This window comes from Aphelocoma coerulescens (genome assembly GCF_041296385.1).
Source record: "Aphelocoma coerulescens isolate FSJ_1873_10779 chromosome Z unlocalized genomic scaffold, UR_Acoe_1.0 ChrZ, whole genome shotgun sequence".
Lineage (NCBI taxonomy): Eukaryota > Metazoa > Chordata > Aves > Passeriformes > Corvidae > Aphelocoma > Aphelocoma coerulescens.
The window spans coordinates 11,808,544-11,821,331 of record NW_027184085.1 but is presented as its reverse complement, the minus strand read 5'-3'; the positions used below and the strand labels follow the sequence as shown (position 1 = coordinate 11,821,331).

The 12,788-nt window shown below is 43.9% G+C and overlaps 1 protein-coding gene across 5 annotated transcripts in view; it reads right to left on the bottom strand.

Annotated features, from left to right (window-relative positions):
* Positions 1–12,120, bottom strand: part of RAI14 (retinoic acid induced 14) — an 86,740-nt gene extending 74,620 nt beyond the window's left edge. For 4 of the 5 annotated variants that reach the window (XM_069001562.1, XM_069001564.1, XM_069001565.1 and 1 more), the window contains exons 1-2: positions 12,019–12,120; positions 1,328–1,419 (exon numbers count right to left, since the gene is read on the bottom strand). In XM_069001562.1, coding sequence (XP_068857663.1) covers positions 1,328–1,363 — 36 coding nt within the window. In that variant the 5' untranslated portion in view covers positions 1,364–1,419; positions 12,019–12,120. Of the gene's footprint in view, positions 1–1,327; positions 1,420–11,708; positions 11,755–12,018 lie in introns of those variants that run through there. The other variant, XM_069001563.1, reaches the window with a different exon arrangement.
* Positions 12,121–12,788: the final 668 nt, after the last annotated feature.

The window sequence follows — 12,788 nt, the reverse complement described above, 5'->3', positions numbered from 1 at the left end:
TCTAGATGTTCTAGAAAGCAAAGGTTGGTTGACATATTTAGCTTGTTTATAGAGGCAGTCTTTTAAGAAATACCTCTTGCTAAACTGAAGGAGTAAAGCATCTACCAGCACTGCTGCAAGGACACCAATTCAGCAGCTGTACCAAATGCTAACCAAATGCTAACTTGTGGCTCAAAAGTAGTAGTCAGCACATCTGCAGGTTACACCACAAGAGTAACTCTACCTTCTGCTGCTGATGTGCACTACATCATGGCTGGATAAAGACACATCACTCTAATGGTGTGCCGTGAGACCATCTTTACATCAAAACACCCACTGAGGGCACTGTGTAACTTTATTCCTGAACATCAAAACTTCTTAAGATGCTCCATTTTCAAACCTAAGGATCTTAAGCTCCAGAACACCATCACCAAATCTGGCGATGACAAACAATACATCACTTCTTTCAAAAGGGCACAAAAATTTAGGATGAAGAATGAAACACCACATTCTTCACAGATCATGAAGATTTGTTACAAATTCCACACAGTATCTGGAAAGTCAATTAAACACAAACACACACACTTCAGACTTCTTACTAGCAACACAAAGACTTGGAATGCATATTAGTAGGAATAGAAGGACAAGAGCAGGACTGGACTACAGCAGTTCCACTGCTCCAAGGGAAGTATTGCTTACAGCACATGTAGAAGTTTGGGTTTCCACTGATACTTCTACTACAAGCAAGATGATGTGCAGCCTAATGTCTCTAAATGCTGTTCGGAAGATTCTCCTGAGAACCTCCATATTTATGTCTTCCTTCCTCACTGCTCCAGCCTCAAATCCACCCCTCCTGTCGTACTAGAACTGATAAATCACAGCTGCCCTAATTGCTCAGCTGGTTCCTGTATTCTTGCTGACAAAGAAACCCTGCCACAGACTGGGGAGACAGTACATTAAGTGCTCGAACACCACACTGATAAGAACAGCACTAGGCTTAGACAGAAATATGATTGGGTAGTAAAGTCCTTACTAGGCTTAATCCTAAATCTGGAACAAAGTTCCAATTTGGACACCAGCACAATCCAACAAAAGTTCTGCAGACCCCACAGACATGTGCATGATTCAGCTATGGGGACCAAGGTAGTAAAATACTGTTAATTTGCATAACAGATAATGGCTCTACAAATAGAAACAGCCTACTCCATACTGTACTCAACTGTTGCCTTTGTGCTTGCAAAAAGGTTTTCTTCTCTGTAATTCATTAACCTGCAAGCTTATCAAGGTGGGAGTGAAGAACTTGTTTCCAGCATGAAAACCAGCAGTCAAACTGAGCAGAAATACTTACGTCACTCTTCCTGAACTTTGCTTTTAAGCTCTTCATGCTGATCACATTCAACCTTCCAAACCTTTGAGGAGCTTTTTACTCTTCTTCAATATCTAAACAAAAAAGAAAGAAAGAAAGATTCCAACTTGATACTATTCAGTTCATTGGCAGGCAGGTCAGAATTGAATTTGCATACCTCTATCACCCTTTGAGGATTTAGCCCTCAAGCTCTAAAAAAGATTAACAGTCACCTAAGGGAAACTTTCTAACTGTTTCTCTAAACTTAGAAGAAAGCCTAAATCTGACCAAGGAAGAACAGAACAAACGTTTACCAAAAACTCAGTTGTGTATCCTGTTATGCTAATACATCTCCACATAATTAGATCACCATCTTGTTCATACATGAACAGATTTCTCTGACCACTGCCTATGTTAATATTATCATCAGGACCGCCATTTGTAAAGGGGCAAAATCATAATTAAGCAAGCCAAGTCATTCATTAAAACTTCACCATCCTATCACCAGGGGTCTGCACTGGGTAGCAGATACCAACACTATCATATGCACAAGTCTAATCACTAACCAAATTCAAAATTGTACTTAAACCATGCAGGACACGTACTAGGACAGCTCAACATAACACAGCAGACAGAATTGCCTGAGCAAGACAGAGGTTATTGCTGGAAGAATTGTTTTGGATTCTTCCCCATAAGGAACTGTATGTGTATTCTTAAGAGCTATAGCTGCTTGTACTTGGCAGGGCACTATCACAGTCATGTTCCCCCTTCCTCCCTTTCACATGAAGGAAAGCAGCAGTTGAACAAACATATAAAACTAATGCAACAGACAAGCTGCAAACTCTCACAGAGGAAAGTGAGTGTCTGGAGAAAAGTTTCCTACAGAAAGCTTCAGTGATACCACAGGTTGCCAATCCAGGGCAAACATAACAGTGAACAGAATACTAAAATAGCATGGCAATGTGCTTTTTCCTAGAGCACAGCAGAAAATCTTAATGAGAGACCAACGTCTGGATTGGCAAATGCACCTAGGTAAAAATGTTCCACATTTCTAGTTCTACAGTATGCTTACTGAGATAGTTAGCTGGTTTCATCTACAAGTTTTAGCTGCTATACAAATTCTTTCTGAAGAAACAGTTTAAAATTAAGGATGTTCAGCTGTATAAACTTCCTCCCTCCACCCTAAAAAAAAAGTAGAAAAAGTTTTACAAGTCTAGTCAGACAAATAAATAACTGAAATGAGGACTGGAGCATAAATTCAAATAGGTCATGCAGGGTCACTATGTTTCACATCACTCTTCAGAAACAGCAGATTACAGTTTGATAACCAAAGGGAGATTCAGTTGTTTCATAAAAGTACATCTGTTTATTATAGGGCAAGTTGTTATGTTCTACATGATCACTCTTCTATGAGTTTTATAAATCCAACTGCACAGTATACCATTAGTAGAATGATTGCTTCCACAAAATAGAACCCTAACTACCATTCAGGAATAGCAAACAGTGCTAAGTAAACATGTTACTTAGCTCAAATTCATATTTATCTGACACCCATTAAAGACAAACTCAAGTACATTTCTTAAAAAAAAAATAAAAAAAATAAAAACAAAAAACCAACCAAACAAAAAAATCCCATACTCTGTATACACACAAACACATTTTCCCACGGGCCAAATCCCTCCAGTAGGTAGCAGTAGGTAATCTGGACAGAGTAATTCTGTAGGTTGTTTAAAAATCATTAAATTGAATTAAATTAATCTAAGTCTAATTAAGCAGTCATTTTCATGCCAGGTCCCTGACTGCTTCCAGGTATATGAAGAAGAGGTTTCATTAAAAATTCTTGCATTTAATCACAAGGAAAATGGGCTTGTGGCATTTTGTTTAATTCTTTAGCAAGCGAAAGGAAAAAAGGAAAATAGATTTTGCAGAATCTTGTCACTCCCTGACGTAGGTGAAAATTTCTTAGCTTTTTCCTGGGTGGAATGGAATATTTGTAAAATAGTAAAAAAAGTAAATTAAAAAAATTATAACTGAACAATCAAAAAGAAGGCATTATTTCTGACTGCTCTGAGAGAAGCATACCACTTTGTTTCTGCTACACCTACCCAAACTTTGGAGAAAGCATTAAATTGCAAAACAGCTGTCATAACCTGCATGGGAAAGGAGCCTGAACCTCAACAAGAGCCCAGTAATCTCCTAAGTCATCATCTGGTAACACCAAGAATGATAAGAACAGCAAAGACCAGAAATGCCAAGGTACAGACAAGACAAATACTGTTACCTACCTGGCTTTCTTTACATAGCACACCAGCAAAAAACCCAAATCAAACCAAACCAAACAAACCCCAAACTTCTAAGAAAAAAAAACCCCAACAATGTAAAGAAAGTTTAAAGATGTGAAACATAACACAATATCCCACAAAATCCAAAACTTAACAGAATTTTGTGTTTTATAACTTAAATATACTTTGACTAAAAGAAGTGAAATGTTTAACTGGACCAGTTAATGAAGTATAAATAAATCCTGTGCACAGGGAATTAAAAACAAGAAATCTTTCCTCACATACAGATTGCCAAAGAATTGTCTGCTGTAGGCTGTCCTTCCCCCTTCCCACTCCCTCAGCATTTTTGGCTCCTATGGACAAAAGATTTATTATAGCTCCCAAGGAAGACAAAGTGCTCAATTACAAAGCTGTGGGAGAGATGAAAACTCCTTGTAGGTACACACATGCAGCTGCAAAACTGGACTCTCTCCTCTGAGGAACCTGTAGCAAAGTCTAATTAACAAGTTTTGCAAGCACTCATAGTATGTTACTCTCCCTCTTGAGAGAAAGGAAGAAGTGTTTCTGTCAGAAGACAACGTGTTTTTCCCACCAGATACTTCACCTCCAGCATAAGTGCATTTTATACATTGAATGTGAAACTCAAATCCTCAGCATCATTAAAAAAGCATGCTCAAGCATTCAAAAACAGCATTCCCAAGCTTAGTGTGTTTTTCACATCTGTATTTTTTCCATAAGATATAGTTAAACATAAACATTAAGATTACAGTTTGTGCATCATAATGCCCATAACCCTTCAACTGTAGAGATAAAAATGGATGAAGTGGTGAGGGCTGCCTTTTCTTGTCACTGTTTAAAGAGGAAGTCCCCTCTCAAAGGGTGTAATTATTGGAATTGATGCAAAAAGAGGTCAGCATCCTGATTCGGCAGAGCTTTATGACAACTGTTCATTTGCCCGAGGGGGGATAAAGGAAGCGCCATTAATACTCTCCTGTTTTACAAGATAGGAAGTGACTACTAGAAATTCACTAGAGAGCATCAAGACACTTCAAAACAATATTTCTGCAATGAATCACAGGTATTAACAAGAAGCAATCTCTACTAACAGAGGCATTTCTCCACTTTCAGAACGAATGTGTAATAAATACTGAGCGCTGTCATTTTATAGCTGCAGCAACTTAGCAGCAGATAAGTGCTTAACTCCGGGGATTCTCAACAGCTAATGCTGATCACGTGCTTTTAACCATTAGCTCCAAAATTAAATATCTAGTCCTCTATCTCATCTTCCTTTAGTTTAATGTCAAGAAACAGCCTTGAGGAATACAAGCCACAAAAAACAGCTTTAGGTCAGTGGTAAACCTATCTAGCTAAAACAAGAGACATTGAAGTGGTGGTAATCTTTGGCCTCAATAATTTCATTGCAACTGTGTTTTAATACACAATGCAATCTTTAGGTTTAAATGTAGGAAACAGATTAGGATAATCTTCCCCACTGATTTATAGTGAGATTTGTGCAAACCACAGTAAACAACAATAATGACATTTTTTTCCCTTTTCATTCAATTGCATTAAAACCAGAGCAAGGTCTTTCAATTAACTCCTTGAAGGGGCCAAAGATCCATTGATGCAACAAGGAAAAGCCTTATTTTCCCTAAGTAAAACTGGAAGTTTACAGTAAAACCATATATTATGCACAGTGTTCACGCTAATGAGTCACCCCTCACTGGCAAGTGCTGAATTCAATTAATTTAGGTGTCAAAAATCTTGCACCTCTTTCAGAACACCCTGAGAAGACTCCATCTCACACAGAGCTCTTTCACAGCAAAGCATGACTAATATCAACTAATTTACCCTTCCCCTCCCAAAAACACTTCAAAAAAACTTCTTTAACCTTGAAAGGTTACAGGAAAGATTTACAGACTCTATGCAAGATCTGGCAACACACACAGAGGTGTGGGAGAAATGAAAAAAGGGTCTGGAGTGTGGAAGAGTACTACTGCTACTATACACTTACAACCTCCTTTGTGTGACTACACCTACTCTCATGGGGAAAATAAGGGGCCCCAGAAGCATCTTCCCCCAAAGCACACCATCATTTTTCCTCTGGATGATCACTTTCTAAATCACAGCCCAGCTCTGACCCAGAAGCACAGCCCAGCAGCAGCCAGCACTGGGAAGCAGCCAGAGGCATCAACACTAATGCATCCCTTCTGCTGATCACCTTCTGTATCCAACGTCATAAATGATTCCCATCCCTGAACTTCCCTGACCTACCCTCCAATACCAAGAATGTGCTCCAATCCAAGCTTCTCTTCAACACTGCCAGTCACAGTACTGCCTGGAGGCATTAGCCATTGCTCAGCCTCTTTGGCTGCTCCCACATAAATGCAGCAAGCCCACTCTGTCCTAAAAAAAAATCCACCCAACACTCCACCTCCCCTGACTACTTCCTATTTCCATCCAGCTGAGCATATTGTTCCACTTCTCAGGCCAAATCAGAGAAGCATGTATGATGTGACCAAAAGCTACAGGAATATTTCCCCGCTCTTTATCAGCACAGCTCAGTTTTTCCATCTTGAGTAACCCACCCTCCTATCATAGGGAAAGTCAAATGAAACAGAATTTTATAAACTCAGTGTTACCTATAAAGACAAATAATTCTTGGCTTAGTTAATCTACTATTACTTACTAATGAAAACGCAGTGAAAAATGCACCGAGAAGCCCAAGCACTACACAAGAGTGGGAGTGATTTATATACAGTTAATCCCACTCTAAACAGAATCAGACATCAGAGATAGCAAGGGCCTTGGGTAACTTAGTGCATTCCCTCTATCTGCTCACAAATCACTGGCAAGGATGTGCTGAGCTGTACAAATTTAAGCGTCTGAGCCCAGAAGTTAGAGCGCCAGAGATATTGCAACACTAACAAGTCTACAGCTATCGCTCCTCTCTGTGATACACTTTGTATCAACTCTTTACTCTTACACTTCCTTTGATATTTGTAACTTGCAAATGTTAAATTTCCTTTCAATGGATTCAGGTGAAGCAGTACCAGCCTCTGAGGACACATACAGCCAATACATATCCAAGCAAGATGGTTGATATGGGGATACATGCAGTTTGTTTCAATAGTGTATTCAAATGCAGTTCTAGACAGCCAGAAGAAAGCTAGCATCAACAAGGCCTTACACACAGTGAATTACAGGAGCAGGTTAAGAGAAAAATCAAAATGTGACATCACCCTGATTTGTTTACTTGGCATATTAGACAGGACTCTGGGCAAAAGTCCAGGCAAATTTGCCGTTCACTCCTTACATACAACTTTATGCCAGTCCCACTACAGTTCTTTTGTCTGGAAGTGCCTATCAACACACACCCAGGCCAATAAAGAGCACAACAAAAGAGACAGGACTTGTTGCATGAACTGGGACATACTGCTGCTCCTTCTCTGCCTTCAATTTCCCTGTCTAAACCAAACACACACACACCCCTTGCATGGCCCTCAATTTTGAGACCATCTTCTTTAGTTTGATCATACATAAACCACATTGCAGTTCCGCAGACACATCCACGTTCAATATTCAGTTCAACTGGACAAGATTGGAAATAAATCACCTAGCTACAATTAGCAAGAGAGAAAAATGCCTTAGAGTCCCACTTCTGAAATTTCAGTTCTTAAATGAGAAGTCCATACAGATAACAACACCTAGTACTTGTTTATACTTCCTCCCTTCCTGGTATTCTGTTATCAACCATTCAACTTGGTGTTCTTCAGAATCATCAAACACAACAAACTGTACAGTTGCAACATTAAATCTATGAGGAGACATATCCATGACTTTATGGATTAATTCTGGAACAGCCTAAGGCAGAGCAGTCATCCACTAGGGCTGGAGTTAGAAAGACAGGAATATCAAAGCAATTTACCTAAGACACTTGATAAGCCCCACTCTCATAAACACCTTGGAAGGGTATCCTACTGGAAACTCCTTTAATCTAGGAACACCTTCAGGGACTGTGCTGATAACACAGCTCCCCTATTCAGCTACCAAGTTCTTGGGTAAGTATTTCAAGTGATGAAAACAGTGCATTTTTTTTAACATTACCCAAAAATTGAGAGTTTCATGTGTTTCCATCCTTCAATAAAAAGCACTAAAAATTCAGATATTTTCTATTCTGGAAGACTACCAGTGTTATAAAGGACATCAGCAAGATCAATATTTCCATCTTGCTGGATGATGTCTGTGGAATGGTATCTGTGCTGCCATTCAATGAGATCTGGACAGGTGCCAGAGCTGGGCAGAGAGGAACCTCATGAAGTCAACAAAGAGAAGTGTGGGGTCCTGCAGCTCATGACAAATACATCTCATGGACCAGTACAGGTTATGGGTTAGCCTGCTGAAATCCAGAAGGACCTGGGAGTCCTGGTGGACAAGTTAACCATGAGTGAGCAGTATGTCCTTGTGGTGAGAAAGTCCAATGGTATCCTGGGGTGCTTAGGAACAGCGTGGACAGCACGCTGAAGGAGGTTATCCTCCCTCTCTGCTCTGCTCTGGTGAGGCCATATCTGGAGTGCTGTGTCCAGTTCCAGAATGCCTAGCTCAAGAAAAGCAAGGAATTTCTGGAGAGGGTCCAGTGGAGGGACACAGATGGCTGGGGAACTGAAGCATCTCTCTCATGAGGATAGGCTAAAAGAGCTCAGTTTGTTTAGCCTGGAGAAGAGACGATTGAGAGGGGATCTTAACCATGCTTACAAATACCTTAAGGCTGTGTGTCAGGAGGATGGGGTCAGACACTTTTCAGTGGTACCCAGTGACAGGACAAGGGGCAACAAGCATAAACTGAAACACGGGAAGTTCTGTCTGAATATGAGGAAGAACTTCTTTACTTTGAGGGTGACAGCACTGAAACAGGCTGCCCAGAGAAGTTGTGGAATCTCCTTTTCCAGAAATATTCAAAACCTTCCTGATCATGATCTTGTGCAACCTGCTCTAGCTGAACCTGCTTTGGCAGAGGGGTTGGACTAGATGATCTCCAGAGGTTCCTTCAAACCCCAGTCGTTCTCTGATTCTGTGATCTTAGGGATAGTCAAGTGATTTTTATCTGATTTTATTCAGGTTTTTGAAATTTGTATTCAATAGCAGCAGCACTAGGTGCTCTATAAATATTGGAGAAGAAGATACAGTGTTTAAGATACTTCTCCCAGTCTTCACAGGCTTATGAATCTTCATATATCCCTTAGAGTTAATATGTTGGTGTCTCAGGCAAGTAGTTGTAAACAAGGTCCTCAGAAAGTACTCGAGTGTCAAAACTCTGCAGAGATATTTCAGGGTGTTCCAAAGTGCCTCTGGGAAGTCAGACATCTGCAAGAACTAACAGTAGCTCCCTGCCTCTCAGAGTTATGAGAAAAGAAATGGAACATCCTCAGCTACTGAAGTTACAGAGTCACAAGCAGACCAGCATACAAATTCTTTTCCTTTTATAATGACTGATCAAATCTGGCTTTCTCTCTCCTCTACCCATTCCCCCAGCAGATTCATGTGGGAGGAAAAAAAAAAAAAAAAGACATGTCTTGTTTTACAGTATTTTAAGTACTAGGAATGGCTTCCAAGCAGAAAACCAAAAGAAGACTATGACAGCTTTAGAAAATATACATAAATTACTACAGCATTCATCTAAAATGCAAGTTCTGCCTGCAGAGGAAGGACTTGTCAAGACTTAAAACTTCCCAGGAAAATGCACTAACCACATGGCTCTCCCTCAGATGTGACCATCTCAAGTTCAGCACACAGACAATTACCATCACCTCCAGGTGCTACTGGCCATCTTGTTCTGGACCCTAACACAGGGGAAGGATGCTTTCTTTCACTGCTGTGTTCTTCCACTCCAGTAGTCCTTGGCAAGTACCTGGACTGTTAGTTAGACCAAAGTGCCAGTGGAGAGCTTCAGTTGCTCCCAGAGTTCAGCAGACTTGAATGTCTCTGGCGGCTGGATAGAGACAATCTCTGCTTTAACATATTACCAGAATTACACTTATTTGCACTACTTCCTCTGAACCCTAAAAGCCCATGACCAGAAGACTCTAAATGTAAAGAGTAGCCAGAACTGACAGCTCTGAAAGCAAAGCGCAAGCTACATCAAATACAACTATCATCTGCATGCATCCACAGGCACCTAGACAGCAGCTCCAAAAAATGCTGGAAAGTGAGCAGGCTTCTCAGAAATGCAAGAGGTAGACACACAGCAGGAGCCAGCTGCTCAAATCTATAACCCCAGAAGATGGTATGGATTGACACACTTCTACCTTGGAAGTTTTAGTACTCTACTATGTCTGCCATTAAGCAAGGCACTATAGATTTGAATTTATTTGTTCTGGTTTCCCTTGGTTTTTTTTTTTCTCTATACTTGTTTCAAGCATTATCCCTGTGCAAAAAGAACTAGCCCACAATCAGCTCCCAAAAGGAATGTGATTAGGGTATTGTTGCAGCAGGATTTAGAAATTACCAACATCTTACACAAGAACTAGCTTTCATGTTTCTCCAGTCACAGCTTCTCCCTCAAAAAAGGCATGAGGTTCTCACCAGAGAGGGGGAGAAGGAAAACTGAACAGAAAGAACAGAAAGGAAAAAAAAAAGGAGATAAGGCAAGTGGGTGATGAAGTGCTTACATCACTTCATGAGATGAGCAGCCTCCCATCTAGTCTCTTCTTCACCTGATGTTATCCATCTCTCTCGGTTCAGGGAAGCAGAGAGGAGGAAGTAGCATTTTATTGCTTTGCTAGCCCATGCACTCTTGGAAGGGGAGGAGAAGTGCAAAGGCACAATATTTTTAGAGACTGGAAAGATGGGTGTCTGCTACTGCACAGTGACTTATTGGCACTGAGCTTGGCTTCAAATCAAGGGAACCCTGAGCTCATATGGTGTGTTGTTCTACTCAAAATGCTCTTTCACTCTGGTTCATATGGCTGTTATGCAATTCTTCCAATAGTAAATAAAATCTCATTGACAGCTTTCCATGAGTGTCCCAAGAGAAGAGTCAAGCAGCTCATTGACAGATATTTACTAAATTCAGCTACTCCTAGTAATTGTGGACACCAGCAAACCTTTCTAAAATGATGCATGTGTAATTTTTGGCATTTGATCTATGTTGGTTTTTTTTGGTTTTTTTTTGTTTTTTTTTTTAATGACACAGCTAATCTACAACCTGCTAGGGTAGAGGAGAAGAAAAGAAAAAGGCAAAAAGAGACTACAGCTTCTCTGAAAGTAGCAGTAGACTGGAATTGTTTCATAGTAGTAAGCACATTCATACTCCTTACAGAAGCAAATGGGAGAATTTGTTAGAGATCCTGCAACGCTGTTAAAGCAGATTTTTAACTACTCTTTTCACAAGGAGAAAGTTAAGAATGTCACAAGTGGCAACAGCAGACTGCAGAAGGCTTGTGCTGCCAAACGCTGTGCAAGAGGAAGGCAAATCTTTCGCATGCCCTGTGGGAAGTTAAAAGCACAGGTTCCCGATTAAACTCAATGCTACTCCTAAAGCAGACTACTAATTTTTTTTTTTCTTTCTAACAGCAACAGAAGATCTGGATCTTTTAAGCCCGCGCTGCCGTGGGAAGGCGCAGCCCCAGGCGCGCCCGCGGGGTACGGGGATCGGCCGCCGGCAGCGGGGCGGAGGGACTGGCGGGGACCGACAGCGACTTTGCCCTGCACGGGGTCCAACCAAACCCCCCGGACAGCACCGGGACAGCCGGGGCCACCCTTCTGGTCGGAGGGAGGGATCTGAGGGTTCCCCCCCGCGGGAGGATCTAACTCCCACCAGGGCGCCCCGGGACCGGCACTGCCGCCGCCGGGGCTCAGCCGGACCCGCGCTACCCGGGACCCCCGACCCCGGGGCGGCTCCGCTCGGGGCCGAGGGACCCGCGGAGACCCCTCTGCGGGCGGGCAGGGGTGCGGGGCGGTGAGCCGGCGGTGCCATCGCTCACCCCTGCGGGCAGCTGTCACTCCCCGCCATGCATCTTGAGAGGAAAACAAAACAAAACAAAGCAACCAAAACATAAACTATAGAGTAAATGGAAATAAACAGTCAAGCGGCAGCAACTCACAGGCTGGGTCCCCCCAGTGCTCCCCGCTCCCCCACACCGGACAAACGGGTCTCTCCGGCAGCGCCCGGCGAAGAGAAGGGAGAAGTTCCCTCGTGTTGCGCCCCGCAGAGGTTTCCCCGCTGGGGCTGCGCCGCGGAAGAGCCCGGAGCCCCCCGCGCCGGGCGGCGGAGGCGGGAGCAGGTGGGCGCCGCACACAAAGCCCCATTCACCGCGCCCGCCGCCGCCGAGCGCGCACGGACCCGCGCACGGACCCGCGCACGGACCCGCGCACGGACCCGCGCCCGCCGCCCGAGCCGCGCCGCGCCCTCACCTCATGGAGCGCCCGCGTCCCGCTACGCCGGTGCCGGAGCGCCGGGAGCCGCGCACCGAGCGATCCGCGGCGCTGCCGAAGGGCGGAGCGGCGGCGCCGAGCGCCCCGGGACACTCGGGGGCGGGATGGGGCGGAGGGGCGGGCGTGACACGGCGGCCACGTGACGGCGGGGCTGCGGCCCCCCGCGGGCAGCGGCGGGCGGGGAGGGGGCTCGGCCCCGCCCCGCCCGGGGAGGGGCTGCGGAGGGGAAAGGGAGGGAGAGGGGGTCTCGGTGGGGGACGCTGGGGGAGACCGCGCTGCTGGCTGAGGGCCGGGTGCGTGAGTGTGAAGAGGGTGTGGGGAATCACAGAATCTCTGAATAAGCGGAATTGGAAGGGCCCCACAAGGACCATCAAAGTCCGACTTGTGGCTGTGCACAGGACACCCCAAGAATCTCACAATGTGCCTGAGAGCGTTGTCCAAACGCTTCTTGAACTCTGTCAGGCTTGGAGCTGTGACCACTTATCTGGGGAGCCTCTTCTAGTGCCCAAGCACCCCCTGGGTGAAAGACCTCTTCCCGATATCCAGCCTAGTCCTCTCCTGACACACCTTCAGGCCATTCCCTCAGACCCTGTCACTAATCATCCCAGAGAAGAGATCAGTGTCTGCCCCCCTCCTCTTCCCCTCATGAAAAAGTTACAGACTGCGATGAAGTCTCCCCTCAGTCTCCTCCAGGTTGAAGGTGGGTGCCAATCCACTGCCATCTCTGGATGCCTTCAGATCTCCTTAGG